A 20,191-nucleotide genomic window follows, 5' to 3' on the forward strand; every position below is an offset into this window, starting at 1 on the left:
AGCTGACATCAGCTAGTCAGAAATGGCTGCTACCGGAGTTCTTCCCTTCATAAGGGGGGTAGACCTCAGTGGAAACGACTTCAAAGTAAGATCTTTAATCCGAATTCTTTTGTTTTATGCCCACATGTGCGGCTCTGTTTTCACGTTTAGCTTAGCTAAAGACAGTCCATGTGGGACCTTTGGAAGCGACTAATGGCTAAACTCTCTGAAACATTAGCATAGCTTAATGCTACGGCATTGGGCGTTAGCCACTTGTCAAATTGACAAAGTAGTAAACCTGGATCAGCAAACACTAGTAGTCTGGTGGTTCACAGATTTTTCCTCAATGGAAACTATTTCATGGGAGAGATTTCGTTCACTTTGTTAGCTGCTGGAATATTTTGAAAGAGCGGATTTTTCCAACATCACGTCACTTGGCTAATTTAGCCCCATTTGGGCTAACTTTAGCTGTCTGGGTCAGAAGCTCCAGCTATGTGTCAGGACATGATGTTACTATTGTCAGCGTCCGGATCTGAAGGGCTGGGGTGAAAATGAACATTAGCTGATGTTACCGAGCTTGTTCAGTGACTCCAGAAGCCCAGTGTTGTCATGACTTGTTGCCTCTTAACGACAGAGATTTAAGACTGGGGAAAACACAGTATACCTGACAGAAGTGGTTCACCAGATTCTGTAATCCTCATTGTCAATAAATCTCACCAGCTGTATTGGGTTTATACTTTTATAATTGTCTTTTTAGTTCTAGAGGAGATATTTGACCACTAATGTCCAAATCACACATATAAACAGTTGTGTCTACATGGTCCAGCCATGTTTGTAAACAGCCCATGTAAAAGCTATGAAAAAGGCTTTAGGACTAGTTGAAAAATAATCAGATTACAGCTTAATGCATGAAAACAAGTTCAGCGGTCATCTGTGTTTGATCCATCAGATGTTTGCGTATTTGATGACCAAATCAATGTCTTTATAAAGGCTTAAAAATACTGAAATGCTTGTTAAACAAGTTGATTATCAATTGATCAGTGAATGATGTCTCAGGCATGCCACTGTCTTCATCTAGTAAGGATTTATCTAGTTTTCTTTCTTTATAATCTTTAACTTCACATTCCCAATCCTGAATAATGTCAGCAGTAATGTAAGAAGAGTAGACCAGATGTTATTAGAATATATCAGAATGGTACTTAGTTAAATCATACAGCTCATCTGTAAACACTACACAGAGTTGAAATCATATCAGTTAAATCAAAAGGGGTAATGTCAGCTTTTCATGTTGTGTGAGCAGATTATTTTTTCTCTTTCTAAACTTTAGTGCACAGGTAGTCCTAAAGTGACTACCTGTGCACTTTAGGATCCATTTTAGATAGTCTTTATTTGTATTTAAGTGTTTAAATATTGTTACCCCTGCTGTACCTCTCTGAGCTCCGTCGTCCCTCTACACCTTTTCAGTCTCCGAGGTTGGCGGACCCACTCAGCTTGAGTATGTCTGTGTTTCAGCGCCTAAACTGGAATGAACAGCCTTTATACATTAAACAGGCCTCCACTATATCTGCTTTTATGTCTCTTCTGAAACCCATTTGGTCACTTTGGCCTTGGTACGACATGACATATTGACATTTTGATCAGTTCTGTGATTTTTTAAAAATATTTAATTTAATTTTTTTTTTTTTTTACACTTTTGAAATAAATCATTTATTTACTTGATTGGATTTATTTTAATTTTTTGTTTCACTTTATCACACTTTGGTCACCTTTCCTGTTTTTACAGTACACTAAATAAAGTTGCAGTTGTATGTATATACATTTTTTTTAACAGCTTTTCTGTATTTCTTAACCTTGCTACCTAAACTGTAAGTTATGATAAGTATGCTTACATCTTTCATCTCTTCCTCACCTCTCTCCCTTGTCTGTCACTACAGGGTGGTTACTTTCCTGAGCATGTCAAATGCATGAGCAGTCTACGATGGCTGAAACTCAACAGGACAGGACTTTGTTACCTCCCAGAGGAGCTGGCCTCTCTGCAGAAATTGGTGAGACATTAAAGCTGTTTTTTCTCTCTTTTTATTTATTTTCAGGGGAGTAAGAAGGACGACTTATCTGGGTTTTATCCAATGGTTTGGTGCTCTTGCACCTGAAGCTTGAACATTAGTGTGTGGTTGCTTGTCTTTACCGTCACCAGTCCAACTGCCCAGTCTTTTACTGGGTATGGCAGATCACTAATCAATGGAGGAGTTAATGGGTTTTATTTTTATCTAAAGATAAAGTCCAGTTAAATGTTTAATGATAGTTCAAGGCGTGTATAACATAAATTTCATAATCTCAGCTTTGATTTGGTCGTGTTCGCAGTCGGCAAGTTATTTAGTGACAGCTGAGTTTTAAGTAGTGTCTGTGTGGGCTCCTCTTGGGGAAAGCTTTTGTTTTGGCATTGGAATAAGCATTGTTCAGCAACTCATCTGTTTTTCCTTCTTTAGGAACACCTGTCAGTGAGTCACAACAGCCTGACCACCCTACACGGAGAACTGTCCAGCTTACCAAACCTGCGGGTGAGTAACTGACACGCAGACACTGCAAGAACATACATGTGGAGTCATGTACAGCAAGCATGCTCTTTTTTTTTATTAACTAATGTCACTGAAGCAGAATAATCCAGCAACAATTGCCTGTTTGTGTTAATGTGAGTTATTGTTTTGTTGCAGGCGGTGGTAGCCAGAGCCAACAACCTGAAAAACTCTGGAGTCCCAGATGACATCTTTCAGCTCGACGACCTCTCTGTGCTGGTATACAATTGTTTTATCTATTTATTTGTTTTTATTATTACCAAAAAAAACCATCAGCATAACCTTTTAGAAATAGAAAACTGCGTTACTTAAACCTAAAACTTACCTTTTCCCCCCCAAAGTATCTCTGGCTTGTAGATAATAACTTGACATCTCCCCTCTTCTCCTGTAGGATCTGAGTTACAATCAGCTGACAGAGATTCCCAGGGACCTGGAGAACAGCAGGAACATGCTGGTGCTGAATCTGAGCCACAACAGCATCGATTCCATTCCCAACCAACTGTTCATCAACCTCACAGACCTGCTGTATCTGGACCTGAGCGACAACAAGCTGGACAGCCTGCCGCCCCAGATGAGGCGGCTGGTCCATCTGCAGACCCTCATTCTGAACAACAACCCGTTGATGCACGCCCAGCTGCGGTAATAAAAAAGAACACAAATTGGCATCATTGATAACATCAACAAACACAAAAGTGTTGAGTTTTAATTAAAATCTGCTCCTGCTCTCTGACTGCTGTGTGTATCTGAGCAGCCAGCTTCCAGCCATGGTGGCGTTGCAGACCCTTCATCTGAGAAACACCCAGAGGACCCAGAGCAACATGCCTACCAGCCTGGAAGGACTGACACACTTATCAGGTAACACACACACACACACACACACACACCACTGTCTGCAACTTAACAATCACGTTTCCTGTTTTCTTATCCTCTTCTCCTTCTTACAGACGTTGATCTGTCGTGCAACGACCTGACCCGGGTCCCAGAGTGCCTCTATTCACTGGGCAGCCTGAAGAGACTCAACCTGAGCAGTAATCAGATTTCTGAGCTCTCCCTGTGTATCGACCAGTGGACCCAGCTGGAGACACTTAACCTGAGTCGTAACCTGCTCACCTCTCTGCCTGTTAGTCCAACGATTACACGCCCATTTTCTTTTACCTGACAGTTTTGGAAAATTGCATGAATGCAGTTATTACAATATTATAACCATACAGAAAACTGCATTTTTCTTTTTCCCCAGTCTGCCATTTGTAAGCTGTCCAAATTGAAGAAGCTGTATTTAAATTCCAACAAACTGGACTTTGACGGGGTTCCTCCAGGGGTCGGCAAACTGTCCAGCCTCACTGAGTTCATGGCTGCTAACAACAACCTGGAACTCATCCCTGAGGGGCTCTGCAGGTGAGCAGGCAGACACACAGACCAGGGTGGTAGAAAAGCATCAGTGACTTTCTCATTACATGACACAGTTGTGACGTCCCCTGGGAGGGGTGCAACCTGACAACCACAGAGGGAAACAAGACAAGTATAGAGGGTTGACACGTTTATTTACAGGTCTCGGATATGGCAGGATTATGGAACCTGTGGGAGAGGATGGGACATTTAGACTGTGCCAAAATCAAAGAAAACAATAAAACAAAAGGAGGCCCAACTCAGACTGTACTTGTAAACCTAAACAAAACCAAATAAACTCCTATCTAACTGATCTAATAACCAGCTTGACCAAAACGTTTACAAGGGGTGGCAACAGCCTCTAGCCCTATATGTCTATACAATGCTTTCTACATGTGGAAATGTAAAGGGCGCCCCAACTGCCCTGGTCCTCATGTCTCCCCACATACCTGTTCCATCATGCCATTAACAAACACAAGCAAAAACAGAAGAGCCTGATGGCCTCCAGGTGCTGCTCTTTTAAAGGGTGACCTTTAGTGCTGATTGGAGCATCTGAATTTGAACCAGCCAATAGATTCCAGGCTAGGCAGATCTCCACTTCAGCTACTTGGAACCACCTGGAGATAACAGGGATGACAAGTTTGTACAAGTGATGCACGTAACAGTTTATTAGTCAGAAGTTACGTAACACGGCCTGAACGTGTGGTTTTTATAATGCGGTCCAGGTGTGGCAAGCTGAAGAAACTGGTGCTGAATAAAAACCGGCTGGTGACGCTGCCTGAGGCCATCCACTTCCTGACAGACCTGGAGGTATGAAACTCTCACAAAGATTACTCCTGCAGTATAAGATTCAAGGATCTTTATATTTGCAGAATTTCTGATGAAACTTCAGTTTTTGTTATGGGAAAATAAATATGACCGAGAGAATGAATACATGATGTTTTATCTTCCAGGAAAATCACATATTTCCAGTCGGAAGGAGCTCAATTTATCATGTTATTTTCAGTCTAGTCTAAGCCAAGTTAAGCTTATAAACTGGTGTTACTGGAATCATCCTGGTTGCTCTGGGTGAAAAGGAAGCAAATGTGGCCAGCTGAACCTTAACTATCATTTTGTTGCTCCGGCAACTGCTTTGAAACATGTAGAATGATGAAACCAGCAGCCATAATTTGCATTTCTCCAATGTTTTCAGCCTCATGTGACTTTTTGTACAGATTTCTGACATTTCCAGCTATGAATACAGAACCAGTCAAATGTTTGGAAACATCTTCTCATTCAGAATGAGTTGATGTAGGTATGTCCTAAACTTTGACTTGTACTGGTGAGGAATAGAAAGACCATTTAATCCAGATTAAGAGTATTTAGCAAACTAAAACTGGTTTAGAGGTGTTGGGATTCTTGACAACGTTGCGTGCTTGTCACATTTTTTCCTGTATTTTCTTACTAACCAGTTGGTCAAGTAGCAGTGCATATTTTCAAGTTCCCACCATGCCTTCTCATTGACAAACCTTTACGGAAGTAACCAATCAGAAGACACTTTTGCTCAATTACAAACTATGTTGGCTTTACATCTGTCATTAGTCAATCTGTTGGTGACTAGGATTAATAATTATATGACTGGAAATGTTCAAGTGAAGCATGACTATCTGGAAGAGACAGGAAATGATCATTTATTCTTTATGTAGATACTGGATGTGCGTGAGAACCCCAATCTGGTGATGCCTCCAAAGCCGGTGGACAGAGGAGCAGAGTGGTACAACATCGACTTCTCACTACAGAACCAGCTCCGTCTGGCCGGAGCGTCGGCCGCCACTGTAGCAGCTGCAGGGGGAGGTGTGTGTGTGTGTGTGTGTGTGTGTGTGACTTTTTTTTAGTAAACCATGTGGATTATTATATTTGTTACAAGTACTGGCTCTTTCTGCTTTAGGCTTATGGTCAAATCTTAAATGTGTGTGTGTGTGTGTGTGTGTGTGTGTGTGTGTGTGTGTGCACCCATGTCCAGGAGCCAGCCCCAGAGATAATCTGGCGAGGAAGATGAGGCTGAGGAGAAGGAAGGACTGTTCCCAGGATGACCAGGCGAAGCAGGTCCTGAAAGGCATGAGCGATGTCGCACAGGAGAAGAAGAACATGGAGGTGAGGAAAGACGTACAGGAGCCAAGCAGAATGACAGTCGTACAAGTTGCAGTCAGAATGCCGTGAGGTGTCTCCTGTAGAGCAGCTGGATTTAAAATAACTATTTGAATCTATTCAGATTTAATCAATCAATTAATTGAATCAATATGAATTCATAAAGCTGTTTTTTTTTTAAAAATACCTGCCCTTTTCTGGTTGCCTTACTTTCAGACAGCTTTAGTAATCCCTGTTGGATTACACCCAGCACCCAGTTTAAATAAATATCAACTATAATTAAGTAATTAAATATAAGTAATGTAAAAGGACAAATCCGACCTCCAGCGCCGTGGGAGACGGCGGCTATTCCAGACGCTCTGAAGATAGTTCTGGTCTCATCAAAGTGATCATTGGGGGAAAAAGGTTATGTTGTGCTAATGAGGATCTGTCCATTCTGCAGGAAAATGGGGACTTGAAATACGGTGATCTAAAAATCCGACGATGGGACAAGAGTCTGGAGAAACCTCAGCTGGATTACTCGGAGTTCTTTTTGGAGGATGTTGGGCAGGTAGGGTATCTGCATGGAGTACAGGTATTCTACAAACAGCAGCTGCCTCAGTAAGGCCTTGGTAGGGAACAGGTTACAATCCTGGATGTTTGTATATAACATAGATGTTATTGTGTCCCGCAGGTTCCAGGTGTGGCAGTGTGGCAGATAGAGAATTTTATTCCTGTACAGGTCGACGAAACTTTCCATGGCAAATTCTACGAGGCTGACTGCTACATCATCCTCAAGGTACGGATAGAATCCCGTTGTCATTTCCCGACAAAGACAAACAGAACAGCCTCCACTTGATGGCTGCGGGAGCACTTGTCTGCCTCATCAGCATCCTGCCTTTATCTCTGACGTTACAGACCTTCCTGGATGAAAACGGAGCTCTGAACTGGCAGATCTACTACTGGATCGGTCAGGATGCCACTCTGGACAAGAAAGCCGGGTCTGCCATTCATGCTGTCAATCTCAGAAATTTCCTGGGAGCAGAGTGTCGGACGATTCGGGAAGAGATGGGAGACGAGAGCGAAGAGTTCAGCGCTGTATGTACAAACATAATACACACACGCGCGCGCGGACGCACACAGTCTAACATGACTTGCAGCAGTTAGTTGATGCTCGACATGTCCTGATTCTGTCTTGTGTGCAGGTTTTCAACAATGAGATCTCCTACATTGAAGGAGGAACAGCCAGTGGATTTTACACTGTGGAAGACACACACTATCCTGCCAGGTAGGCCGAATTACTAATGCAGTCATCAGCTTGTTTTAGAAGCTATCAGTGAGGCAGCCTGCGATGAAAATGTCCAATATTTTGTCTGTTTAACATCAGATATTTTCATTTGTTTCTGCATTTTGCAGATTGTACAGAGTCTACGGCAAGAAAAATATCAGGCTGGAGTCTGTCCCTGTGAAGGCCTCTTCCCTGGATCCCCGGTAACTCTTACACACACACACACACACACACACACACACACAAACCCTCATAAACCACCAAATACACTGCAAAAACTCAGCCTTAAAAAAAAAAATAAGAAAAAAAAATACAAAAATTTGGTAAATGTTGCTTAAAATAAGATAAATTATCTGCCAACAGAACAAGAAAATTTGGCTTGTCAAGACTTCCCAAAACAAGTAAAAACTCTTAAAACAAGAGGAATTTTCTGGCATAAAAACTAAGAATGATCTTACCTTTAAGAAAAATAAGCATATGTGTACTCAATTTCAGATTTTTAATCTTACTTTCAGTTTTTGCAGTTTACTCACCTGGCTACACCACAAACAGAAACTGTCAGCTTTGTCTTTCTTTCTTTCTTTATTTTTTTTTAACTACAGATGTTAATTTTATTTATCTATTTGTTATTTTACACATAGTTTTACCTAAACAAGCTTTTTTTTGTCGTGTTTCTTGGCAGCTATGTGTTCCTGCTGGATACAGGGCTGGAAATCTCCATCTGGAGAGGAGCCAACGCCACTCTGAGTAGCACTACAAAAGCAAGGTGACACTAAAGTCCTCATCAGAGACACATTTAAAGACATCTTTTAAGCCACAAAAGTACTGATTAATACCCGAGTTGTGTTGGAATCTCTGTGTTCTTAAAGGCTGTTTGCAGAAAAGATAAATAAGAACGAACGAAAGGGGAAGGCAGAGATCGTAACCTTGATGCACAGCCAGGAGCCTCCGGAGTTCTGGGAGGTGCTGGGAGGACAGCCAGAGGAAATCAAGAAGCACGTTCCTGACGACTTCTCTCCCATCAGACCTAAACTATACAAAGTAAATATTTGAATCACTTCTGTGTTTAGGATTATGAATTTCAAGAAAAATAAATGCTGAATCATGCTTGTTTTTACTAATCCTGTGATGTTTCTCACTCGTGCAGGTCGGCCTGGGTCTCGGCTACCTCGAGCTGCCTCAGATTAACTACAAACTCTCCGTTGAGCACAAAGATCACAAGGTCAAGCTGGACACCCTTCCAGAGCTCAGAATGGTTTGTAGAAGGCATAGTTGTTCCCTCCTGTCCTCATCTATGTCCCCCTCTCTGCTTCACATCACACCGCCTCTTTTTCATCCCACTACTCAGTTACAGTCCCTGCTGGACACCAAGTGTGTGTACATCCTGGACTGTTGGTCCGACGTCTTCATCTGGATCGGGAGGAAGTCTCCCCGTCTCGTCCGAGCTGCCGCCTTGAAGCTGGGTCAGGAGGTCTGCTCCATGCTGCACCGGCCGAAGCACGCCTGTGTCACCCGCAACTTGGAGGGCACCGAGAGCCAGGTGACGTCATAGAAACACATCTGTAAACGCCGAATCAACAATCAATAAGATCTAAGTGAGATTTTTTTGTGCTCCTTGTAACGGTCGGCTCTTCTTCCATTCCTCCTCATGCTTCTCCTCAGGTGTTTAAATCCAAGTTTAAGAACTGGGACGATGTGTTGAAGGTGGACTACACCAGAGCTGCTGAAACCGTACAACAGAATGATAACCTCCAGGGCAAGGTCAGTGGGGTGTTCCTCTCAGATCGCTCCCAGTTGACTCTTAAGTGCAGCCCGACCCGCTGCAGGGTTTATAAGCAGCAACTATTCTAACAGTCTGCGTGTGATGACGGGTTTTATCTCAGGTGAAGAAGGATGCAGAGCAGAAAGACCAGATGAAAGCTGACCTCACAGCCCTCTTCCTCCCCAGGCAGCCTCCCATGCCCCTCACCGAGGTAACACACACTCCCTGCTGGCCCGTATCGTTCCTCTGACTGTGCAAAGCCGACCGATCTCCTTCCTCCTTGTCTAGGCGGAACAACTGATGGAGGAGTGGAACGAGGACCTGGAAGGGATGGAAGGATTCGTTTTGGAAGGGAAGAAGTTCGCTCGCCTTGCCGAGGAGGAATTTGGACACTTCTTCACGCAGGATTGCTACGTCTTCCTCTGCAGGTATGCGTCTCGTTCTGACTGGGACGTCTGGGATCCAGTATGAGAAGCGACTGCAGAATTGTGTTCCGCTGCCTCCGTCTTATCTTAACCTCACTGGGCCCTTTTAGATACTGGGTTCCGGTGGAGTATGAGGAGGAGGAGAAAGAGAAGAAGGAGGGCGAGGGTGGTGGAGGAGGAGGAGGAGGAGGAGGAGGAGGAGGAGAGGAAGAGGAGGACAAACAGCCTGAGGAGGACTTCCAGTGTGTGGTGTATTTCTGGCAGGGCAGGCAGGCCTCCAACATGGGCTGGCTCACCTTCACCTTCTCCCTGCAGAAGAAGTTTGAGAGCCTTTTCCCTGGAAAACTGAAGGTATGAAGACATGACTGGTTTTTCATCTATACCTCCTTAAACGTTGCTAGTAATAATGGCATAAATGCGTGCTTCTACACTGTAACTTGAGCGATTTGCAGGGAAATCCAGCTGAAAAGGATGCTGGAGCTCAGCGTCCGACTGTACTGACAGCCTGTTCTGACGTTTAGGTGGTGCGCATGACTCAGCAGCAGGAAAACCTCAAGTTCCTGTCTCATTTCAAGAGGAAGTTTATTATTCACAAAGGGAAAAGGAAACAGAAGATGGACTCTGCACAGCCGTCGCTCTACCACATACGCACCAACGGCAGCGCACTTTGTACCAGGTACACTTCCACACGCCAGCTCTGGTTTCGCCTTTTACAAAAGTCTTTTATTTTCTTCATCTTTATAGTAATATGACAAAAAACACGCCTTATTTCCAAATCTGAAGTTTCACAGATCAGTACTCGGCTGTACAGCAATACAACAAATTGCCCCAAATAATTTATTGAACAGTAACCAGCCTGATGGTTTCCATGGGAACTCAGAGGGTCAGTTTTAGTCAGCTGCTGCTGATTATCAGCAGGCATTTGCTCCTCTTTAAAAGCTGTTAACAGTGTGTTAACACAGTTTGAAGGAGGAAAGACATCAGCAGTGAAGCAGCTGTTCCAGCCCAGTAAACTGGGAAGGCTGGTATGGTCGTTTCCAAACGATGCGAGTCCAGCATTCATCTATGAGGAAGATTTTTCCCATTTTGGAAAACAATCAAGACAGCTGTCCATCTTCCCAGACTCTTCGGTGTTCTGAGAGGTTGCAGAAAACTGTAGAGCTTCATCTCAGACTCTGCAGGCCTCAGTTAGCTTGTTAAATGTTAAAGTTTCTGACCGTATGAACAGGAAAAGTGGCTTGTTCGCCAGGACTTCCATCAGAAAACAGCATCTCTCTCTCTCTCTGGAATTTTGAACGAGCTCTACTTTGGTTTGCAAAGCTGTTTCTGTCAACATAAAGCAGAGGGCCTCTCTGTCAGACAGAGCCTTACAGTACAGACCCCTCATATAAACTCTCAAACATGTTTGCAGAAGATTGGCATGTTTGTTTTGTTACTGTTGGCTCAGCTTCAGGACCTGCACACAATGTGGTCATTTCCCCACTTTGAAGCAAAGTGCTGGTTATAGAACCAGTTCATGTTAGTTGTAGTGAAGAACCTCCCTCCTAGTACGTTTTACTCTCCCACTGGGTATTTCTAATTACTGTAGAAACCGCAGGACAGAGATGCAGTTTATCCTCAGAAAAATAAGTGATAGATAGGTAGATAGATAGATAGATAGGTAGATGTAGACTCTAAAACTTTAAAAAAAAAAAATGTGCACAATAAAACTTGGTGATATAAAGCAGCTTTCTAAAGAAGATGTTAATGTCAGTCATACAGGACATGATTAACATAGTTGTGGCTCAGTTTGTCACACTGTTCTACATTTCAGCGACGCTTCTTTTAGATAAATGAACGACACAATGTGATGCTGATCGTCTGTTGTTGCTCATGACACGTTTCATCATCCTGGTTTTAAAATCTGCTGACAACAACATCCTTTCCCTCTCTGCATGTAAAAGATGTGCACTTCCTCTTTCCAAATTTCTATGAAGTTTCTAAACCTTTTTTTTTTTTTTTTTTTTTCCGCCCCTGCATCTCTTTTTCAGGACCATCCAGATTGGAACAGATTCCAGCAATCTGAACTCGGAGTTCTGCTTCATCCTCAAGGTTTGAACACTTAAAAAAAATCTTTCCGTGAAGCCGATGATGCTGACACGCGTTGTAGGTGTGAATCACACAGCTTATGTTGCCTACAGGTACCATTTGAGAGCACAGACAATCAGGGCATCGTCTACACCTGGGTGGGCCGAGCTGCTGATCCTGATGAGGCCAAACTGGCCGAGGACATCATGAACACCTTGTTTGATGACACGTACAGCAAACAGGTGACGTTACGTCCACCGCTTTAAGCATTAATCTGTTACAAACATAATGTCAGCATGATGTTAGTTACAGTTTCAGTCTGTTCCTGAACACCCCGAGTTTTCCCAGTCGTTATACAATCATCTTAATTGGTATTAATTGAGATCAGTTCCTTGTATTTTAACAAAGCGACTATTGTAGGGACGAAAGGGAACAAAAACAGCAGTCACGCTTATCTGGGATGTTCCCTCTTATTTGTGTTATCATTCTCAGTTAGGCCTGTCACGGTAACGAATTTTGCCATGCGATTAATTGTCTGAAATTATTGCGCTAAGCTTTTAGAGACCATTTTCAACTAAAATAACAATAATGTTGTTATAATGCAAGTACACCAATTCAAAGATCCATCCATCCATCCATCCATCTTCTGCTGCTTATCCGGGGTCGGGTCGCGGGGGCAGCAGCCTAAGCAGGGAAGCCCAGACTTCCCTCTCCCCAGCCACATTCGCCAACTCTGCGGGGGGGATCCCGAGGCGTTCCCAGGCCAGCCGAGAGATGTAATCCCTCCAGCGTGTCCTGGGTCTTCCCCGGGGTCTCCTCCCCGAGGGACGTGCCTGGAACACCTCACCAGGGAGGCGTCCAGGAGGCATCCTGACCAGATGCCCGAGCCACCTCAACTGGTTCCTCTCGATGCGAAGGAGCAGCGGCTCTACTCTGAGCCCCTCCTGGATGACCGAGCTCCTCACCCTATCTCTAAGGGTGAGCCCGGCCACCCTGCGGAGGAAACTCATTTCAGCCGCCTGTATACGAGATCTCGTTCTTTCGGTCATGACCCACAGCTCATGACCATAGGTGAGGGTAGGAACGTAGATCGACTGGTAAATCGAGAGCTTCGCCTTCTGGCTCAGCTCCTTCTTCACCACGACAGACCGGCGCAGAGTCCGCATTACTGCAGACGCCGCACCGATCCATCTGTCGATCTCACGCTCCATCCTTCCCTCACTCGTGAACAAGACCCCGAGATATTTAAACTCCTCCACTTGAGGCAGGACCTGACCCCGACCCGGAGAGGGCAATCCACCCTATTCCGGCTGAGGACCATGGTCTCAGATTTTGAGGTGCTGATTCTCATCCCAGCCGCTTCACACTCGGCCGCGAATCGCTCAAGCGAGAGCTGGAGATCACGACCAGATGAAGCCAACAGGACCACGTCATCTGCAAAAAGCAGGGACCCAATCCTGAGGCCACCAAGTCGGATCCCCTCAACCCCTCGGCTGTGCCTAGAAATTCTGTCCATATAAGTTATGAACAGAATCGGTGATAAAGGGCAGCCTTGGCGGAGACCAACCCTCACCGGAAACGAATCCGACTTACTACCGGCAATGCGGACCAAGCTCTGACACCTGTCGTACAGGGACCGGACAGCCCGTACAAGGGGGTCCGGTACCCCATACTCCCGGAGTACCCCCCACAGGAGCCCCCGGGGGACACGGTCGAATGCCTTCTCCAGGTCCACAAAGCACTTGTAGACTGGTTGGGCAAACTCCCATGCCCCCTCCAGGACCCCAGAGAGGGTACAGAGCTGGTCCACTGTTCCGCGACCAGGACGAAAACCACACTGCTCCTCCTCAATCCGGGATTCGACTATCCGGCGGACCCTCCTCTCCAGGACCCCTGAATAGACCTTACCAGGGAGGCTGAGGAGTGTGATTCCCCTGTAATTGGAACACACCCTCCGGTCCCCCTTCTTAAAAAGGGGGACCACCACCCCAGTCTGCCAATCCAGCGGTACTGCCCCCGATGTCCACGCGATGCTGCAGAGGCGTGTCAGCCAGGACAGCCCCACAGCATCCAGAGCCTTAAGGAACTCCGGGCGGATCTCATCCACCCCCGGGGCCTTGCCGCCAAGGAGCTTTTGACCACCTCAGCGACTTCAGCCCCAGAGATAGGAGAGTCCACCCCTGAGTCCACCAGCTCTGCTCCCTCATGGGAAGACGTGTTGGTAGGATTGAGGAGGTCTTCGAAGTATTCCCTCCACCGACCCACAACGTCCCGAGTTGAGGTCAGCAGCACCCCATCTCCACTGTACACAGTGTTGATGGAGCACTGCTTCCCCCTCCTGAGCCGCCGGATGGTGGACCAGAATCTCCTCGAAGCCGTCCGGAAGTCTTTCTCCATGGCCTCGCCGAACTCCTCCCATGCCCGAGTTTTTGCCTCGGCAACGGCCGAAGCCGCATGCCGCTTAGCCCGCCGGTACCCATCAGCTGCCTCCAGAGTCCCACAGGCCAAGAAGGCCCGATAGGACTCCTTCTTCAGCTTGACGGCATCCCTCACTGCTGGTGTCCACCAACGAGTCCTGGGATTACCGCCACGACAGGCACCAACTACCTTACAGCCACAGCTCCGGCCAGCCGCCTCAGCAATAGAGGCACGGAACACAGCCCATTCGGACTCAATGTCCCCCGCCTCACTCGGGACATGGTTGAAGCTCTGCTGAAGGTGGGAGTAGAAGCTCGCTCTGACGGGGGACTCAGCCAGACGTTCCCAGCAGACCCTCACAACACGTTTGGGCCTGCCAGCCCTGACCGGCTTCCTTCCCCACCATCTGAGCCAACTCACCACCAGGTGGTGATCAGTTGACAGCTCCGCCCCCCTCTTCACCCGAGTGTCCAAGGCATGTGGCCGCAGGTCCGACGATACGACTACAAAGTCGATCATTGAACTGCGGCCCAGGGAATCCTGATGCCAGGTGTACATATGGACACTCTTATGCTGGAACATGGTGTTCGTTATAGACAATCCATGACGAGCACAGAAGTCCAATAACAAAACACCATTTGGGTTCAGAGGGGGGGGACCATGCCTCCCAATCACTCCCCTCCAGGTCTCACTGTCATTGCCCACGTGAGCATTGAAGTCCCCCAGCAGAACAATGGAGTCCCCAGAAGGAGCACCCTCCAGCACTCCCTCCAAGGACTCCAGAAAGGGTGGGTACTCTGAACTGCTGTTCGGTGCTTAAGCACAGACAACAGTCAGGACCCGTCCCCCCACCCGGAGGCGGAGGGAAACTACCCTTTCATCCACCGGGGTAAACCCCAACGTGCAGGCACCAAAGCTGGGGGCCGATGAGAATGACTAGACTCATCCAGTCCTCCGTCTGCTGAAACAGATCAGGATTTCTTCTGGGGTTTTGGCAACGTGGTTATCTGGAACAAGTGGTCTCTAAACACCATGTAACACAGTTACATAGTCTATGGTCAGCTCAGATAAGGGGACATCATTGGTGGAATGGTCAAATGTCATTTTTCATGTCATTGTAAAGTTGTGGAAATGTCGTTTGGCAATTTATGCTGGTTGTGAAATGTTTGCAACATTTTTCAAAATGTCGCCTTCAAAACAATATTAAAGGGCAGCGTCGCTATACCAACCACGCTGTCTGAGTGCACGCCATGTTGCACTGTCCTGTTTGTATTTAATCTGTCGGTTAAACACCTCAGTGATCGTGGACTGTCGGGAAGATGGAGCTAGCCTGTTTAAGGTCTTTTTTTTTTTTTTTTTAATTGGAGCTGGACGCTTGTTTTATTGCCGTGTTTAGTTAATATGTCTGAAAACAAATGTGACACAAGAAAAGAGACAAAGAAAAATTATTGCATCTGGCAAACTTACTGCACACATTTTTGTTATTAATCGATTTATTGCTTATTGCGACCTGTCGGCCTATTCTCAGATTAAGTTGCTTTGGAGAAAAGCCTTTTCTAAATCAATGTATAATAGAAAAGAATAAAATCTAGATGATCAGTTACATTTCATCATTTTATTTGTTCACCTCTCCAGAAAAAGTTGAGTGAATATCAAATCTGGCGATGCGATGCGTATCACAGTACGGACCATCAATACAATGTATAGCCATTTTCTTTACTAGTAAACGCTGAACGCTGTTGCATGCGTGGCATTAACGTACTGAATGGGAACAGAGGATCTACTTTTCACTGCAGAATAAATAAAACACTCATCCTGATGTACAAGATGAATAAAGGAATGAAAATGTGCCTCATCTGTAAAGATCGGTTTAATAAAATCCACACATTGCTTTTGAATATAGATGTAACATTACCAGACAAAATATTGCAATATTTGGATATTTTTTACACTTATTCTGAGTCTGTGAGTTTGCAGCCTGTAGTTAAGATGCAACATGTTAGTTTAATTTGTGTTTGCCTTGGTTTTTTTTTTTTTCTTTGTATTTTTGGGAAAACAGATTAAAAACATAAACCTCACGTCATCCGAGCTACTCTGCTTGTACCTTAACAAAAAGTAAATACTACCTCAGATTGTCACTGTGCAACCTTGTCTCCTAGGTAATAAACGAGGGGGAGGAGCCAGAGAACTTCTTCTGGGTTGGAATTGGTTCCCAGAAGGAGTATGATGAAGATGCAGAGTATATGAAACATGCTCGACTTTTCAGGTGGGTGTCCTCGCGGTTTTACACCTCCGCTACTTAAAAAGGATCCAGAAACCTAATGTTCATGTCTTCATCCTCTTCCTGTTTGTCCCTCAGGTGCTCAAACGAGAAGGGTTATTTCTCCGTGTCGGAGAAGTGCTCCGACTTCTGTCAGGACGACCTGGCCGATGACGACATCATGCTGCTGGACAACGGCAAAGAGGTAACAAAGCATGTGATGAAGTTTAGTACATCATATAAACTACGGGGGCTCATTGTCTTGTGTATTTCAGGTGTACATGTGGGTCGGCACTCAGACCAGCCAAGTGGAGATCAAACTTAGTCTCAAAGCCTGCCAGGTGAGTGTCAACAGACACAGCTGTGTACTGTACACCATACTGAACCTGGTCGTAACTCGTCCTCCTCTTCCTGTCCAGGTTTACATTCAGCACATGCGCTCTAAAGACGCCGAGCACCCGAGGAAACTGCGCCTGGTGAGGAAGGGAAACGAGCCTCACTGCTTCACACGCTGCTTCCACGGCTGGGGAGCGTTCAAAACTCCGCCCTCATAGGCCAAACGCCGCCTCGCACGCTCGTCCAATCAATTTGCTGCCATGTAGTTGTTTCTTTTTTAGCCAGTCAGATAAGATGTCTCCGCCTGTCCCAGCGTTACCAGTCTGTCTGTCCCTCCATCCTGCTCAGCAGCCTTTTAGACCCACAGCTTTCTGTCAACTGGCCAAACAAACCAGGACAGATCTAAGTGTGGAGAAACGTCCCAGACCGCGGCTGGTTAAAGTCTGACAGACGGCGAAAGATCCTTTTTTTTTCTTTTTTTTTTTCCTACAAGTTTTTTTAAAGTAATTGTTAATATTGTCTAATAAAAGATGAGCATAAAGTTTTGAGACAAAAACAAGTGCAGAGGATTTCTAAGAACCCAGGGAAGATATAATTCCTCAAACATATCAACATATCAGCCTGTTGAGCTGCTTCCACGGTGGCTCGTTGCTGCTCGGCGAACTAAACAGGAAGCAGCTCGGAGCAGGAGACGGTTGGTTTTACAGTTTGTATTAAGTCTGTTCATGTTTAAGGGACTGAACCGAAACAGCACTGCAATTTTCTGAAGAATGTCGATTTATACGTTTATATTTTTATGGTTTGTGTTTTTGTTTTTTTGCCCCATTCGCCTTCACTTAAATGTTTGTCTTCCAGTCTGTCACTGTTCTCATATCCTAACTTTTCCTTTGATCGGAGTGCCGCTGATACCCTGCTGTGGGAGATTGTTTCCACCTAACTGGTTCTCGCGTGAAGATGCTGTGGATAGTTTTGTTTGTTTCCATAACTATGAGGAAGTGTATTTGGCCAAAGAAAAGCCATGGCGGTCAGGGTGTCAGGTTTAGATGCGAGAGATGTTTTTGTACAAGTGCAATCAGGCGAGCCTGGGAGATGAAGTGAAACAATACTGTATTCTGTTACAGGCTGCATTCGAACACGTCAAGATGTTTTATTTTGTCTGGAGGCAACAAAATGCTTCTTTCAGAAATCTATAGTTTGGTTTTTTATGTCGATGCATGATTAAAATTTTACAATTTTTTTTTTGGACTTGGAGAAAAAGCGCATTAATGGGAGATCACATCAGACTTCTGGTTCTGCTTCACCAGTGCAGTGCTTCTTGCGATCATGTGACCTACGTAGCGCACAGGCATTGGTCTAAGCAAGATATCCATGTATTTCACAGATTGGCTGCAATGTGTATTTCTCCGTATATTTTCTGGGATGAATTCTAAGCTTGTTGAAATTCCTGCACACACGTGTGTGTTTGAATATGTGCACATGCTCCTGAAGCCACCTGCAGATGCTTTATTTATTTTATATAAAAATAAAATATCACATAGCACATTTTCAGCTGGTCTTCCTTATTCAGTTGACTGACGGCACAAACCAAACGGACGAAGAGTTAGAGTAAATAAATTTTTATTAACATTCACAATTCAGTCAAAATGCTAAATGACACGATTAATAAATTCCTACATGTGAAACTGAATGACAAAGAATTTCTCAGTTTGACAGGATTAAAAAGCTAAATCGTGCCGATTGTTGCATGAAAAGGATTAATCGTCATCGGAAAGCTAATGAATAAACCAATGATTCCTACCTGCTGAGCTACATTAGTTAGTTGGGTCCTTTTTTTTTTTTTAAAAAAAAAAAAAAATTTAATGGGAAGATAAAGAAGTTTGGAGAGTCTCCACAACTCCAACCGACTCCAGTATGTTACTATAATTTGCTTACTGTAATAAACCTGCTTTCTGTAAACACTTCGACACCGTTAAACCGTCAAATGGTGGGGGGGAGAAAAAATGCTGATCAAAGCCCAAAATGAACCGTTTCGAGTACACACTTTCAGGCTGACTCTGCTTACCTTGCAACACTTCCCTGAGTCCTGTCAACATATTTCTACATGACACACTTCAACACAATGAGGATTCAGGCTCCACTTCTTACTTTCATCATCTGCTTCTCTATTTCTAAAATAAAAAATAGAATATACTTATAATCAGAGTGGATTTTATTTCAAACGTAAGCCAAAGAAAGTGTTAAAACAAACTAATATCCCATTTTTTTCAAGCTCCATGAATCAGCTGGTCCCCGTGATTCCTTACGGTCCACAGAGGTCTGATGCATCTTTCCTGTCAGATGACATAAGGCCATTACGTTTTAAAATAAAAAGAATTAAATCAGCACCACTTTCCACCTTTCTTAGCTGGTTCCCTTTTAAGTCACAGTGATTTTTGTCCTCTTGTACAACCCCCCCGAAAAAATCTATTTTCAATTAAAATATTTTACTTTCTCAGAGAGCCATACAAAACATACCTAACAGATGAGTCTGCGATATGAAACACCTTCATTGTCCCAGTACTCGGTTATTTCTTCAACACCAACAGAGCAGGCAGCCAGAGAGCTTCTCACATCCTAAAGATGAAGCTCTGCTGATTTCTACGTAACCTCAACCCACACAGGATTCAGCTGCCCTTTCCTTTCCAAAGGAAGAACAGAGATGCTACAACTTTCAACACTCTAAAAATACTTCATGTGCTTCGTTTCCCTTAACACTCTCCTTCAGTCTCATAAAAACAAGCAGTCTGCAGGACTGTTGTGTTGCGATGCAGATAATACATCGTATCCACGATTCTGCATCCAAAACACACACAAAAAAAAAATCCAGTTCCAGCTGTGCAAAACAACACTGAGCCAAGCGTGCCATGAAAACAGGAGAAAGAAAAAAAAAGTATAAAACATGACAATATAGTGGGTCTCCTGAAGGCCGAGCAGCGAGAAGATGGATAACAGAAATGTGAATCAAGTTCCTGAAATGAGAATCATCAACTCCGAGGCCATCCAGGCGGCGTGCTGTGCTGTTCAGTGTCTCCGTGTGGGAGGCAGTGTCATGTTTCCAAAGTGGTTACAGATGAAGAGTTTGTTTGTCCAGCTGGGACAAGCCGCAGAGGACTTTCTTTCCAGTTTGTGCCAGGCTAACAGGACAGTTCAGAGTGCCGGAGGAGGCAGGGGCGGGGGGGCTAATGGGAAATGCTTGTGGTCCAGCACTGAAATCCAGTCCATCAGAATCACTTGAACTCCTCTCTGGAAAACCAAGAGACATGTTTCTTTGTTTTAGTTTTAGTCAAGTTATCTCTTGGAAGCTGAATATGAAGCCGACTGAGTGGCATTTGTAGTGGATAAGCTGCACTTCTCAGAACGACCACATGAGGGCAGCGGAGAGTTAAAACAAGAAAAAAAACCCCAAAAACAGCTAAATACTGAAGAAGGGAGACAACAGCAGATCTTATCTGATTTATGAGTTCTGAGAAAGTGTAGTGATTGAACAAAATAACCAGGAGGGGGTGTGAAGTACATAAATTAGCCCCCAGCTGGCTTAAGAGTTCGTTTATA

The 20,191-nt window shown here is 44.7% G+C and overlaps 2 protein-coding genes across 2 annotated transcripts in view; one reads left to right on the plus strand and one right to left on the minus strand.

Moving 5' to 3' along the window:
- Window positions 1–9: 9 nt before the first annotated feature.
- Window positions 10–18,140, plus strand: flii (FLII actin remodeling protein). The gene is made up of 31 exons (XM_079253210.1): window positions 10–85; window positions 1,914–2,024; window positions 2,466–2,537; window positions 2,691–2,771; window positions 2,944–3,191; window positions 3,304–3,407; window positions 3,497–3,672; window positions 3,790–3,947; window positions 4,664–4,748; window positions 5,624–5,771; window positions 5,941–6,071; window positions 6,508–6,615; window positions 6,739–6,843; window positions 6,963–7,142; window positions 7,250–7,332; window positions 7,461–7,535; window positions 8,015–8,098; window positions 8,202–8,373; window positions 8,480–8,587; window positions 8,681–8,872; window positions 8,995–9,093; window positions 9,216–9,305; window positions 9,383–9,522; window positions 9,630–9,870; window positions 10,041–10,195; window positions 11,550–11,610; window positions 11,700–11,828; window positions 16,164–16,270; window positions 16,364–16,469; window positions 16,540–16,605; window positions 16,684–18,140. Exons 1-31 carry the CDS (start codon window positions 23–25, stop codon window positions 16,816–16,818), a joined length of 3,813 nt encoding a protein of 1,270 aa, XP_079109336.1. The 5' UTR covers window positions 10–22; the 3' UTR covers window positions 16,819–18,140.
- Window positions 18,141–18,344: 204 nt separating this feature from the next.
- llgl1 (LLGL scribble cell polarity complex component 1) overlaps window positions 18,345–20,191 on the minus strand; it is a 30,970-nt gene continuing 29,123 nt past the window's right edge. The window contains exon 24 of the mRNA XM_079253211.1: window positions 18,345–19,882. The gene's annotated coding sequence lies outside the window, so the exon portion shown is untranslated. The remainder of the gene's footprint in view (window positions 19,883–20,191) is intronic.

Source organism: Telmatherina bonti (genome assembly GCF_933228915.1).
Source record: "Telmatherina bonti genome assembly, chromosome: 14".
Classification (NCBI taxonomy): Eukaryota; Metazoa; Chordata; class Actinopteri; order Atheriniformes; family Telmatherinidae; genus Telmatherina; species Telmatherina bonti.

Excerpts from the sequence above, each read along its gene's own strand:
- flii (XM_079253210.1), top strand. The coding sequence starts at position 23 with ATGGCTGCTACCGGAGTTCTTCCCTTCATAAGGGGGGTAGACCTCAGT. Across the intron at positions 3,192-3,303 it reads TTGATGCACGCCCAGCTGCG|CCAGCTTCCAGCCATGGTGG; the intron begins GTAATAAAAAAG and ends GTATCTGAGCAG. Across the intron at positions 3,408-3,496 it reads AGGACTGACACACTTATCAG|ACGTTGATCTGTCGTGCAAC; the intron begins GTAACACACACA and ends TCCTTCTTACAG.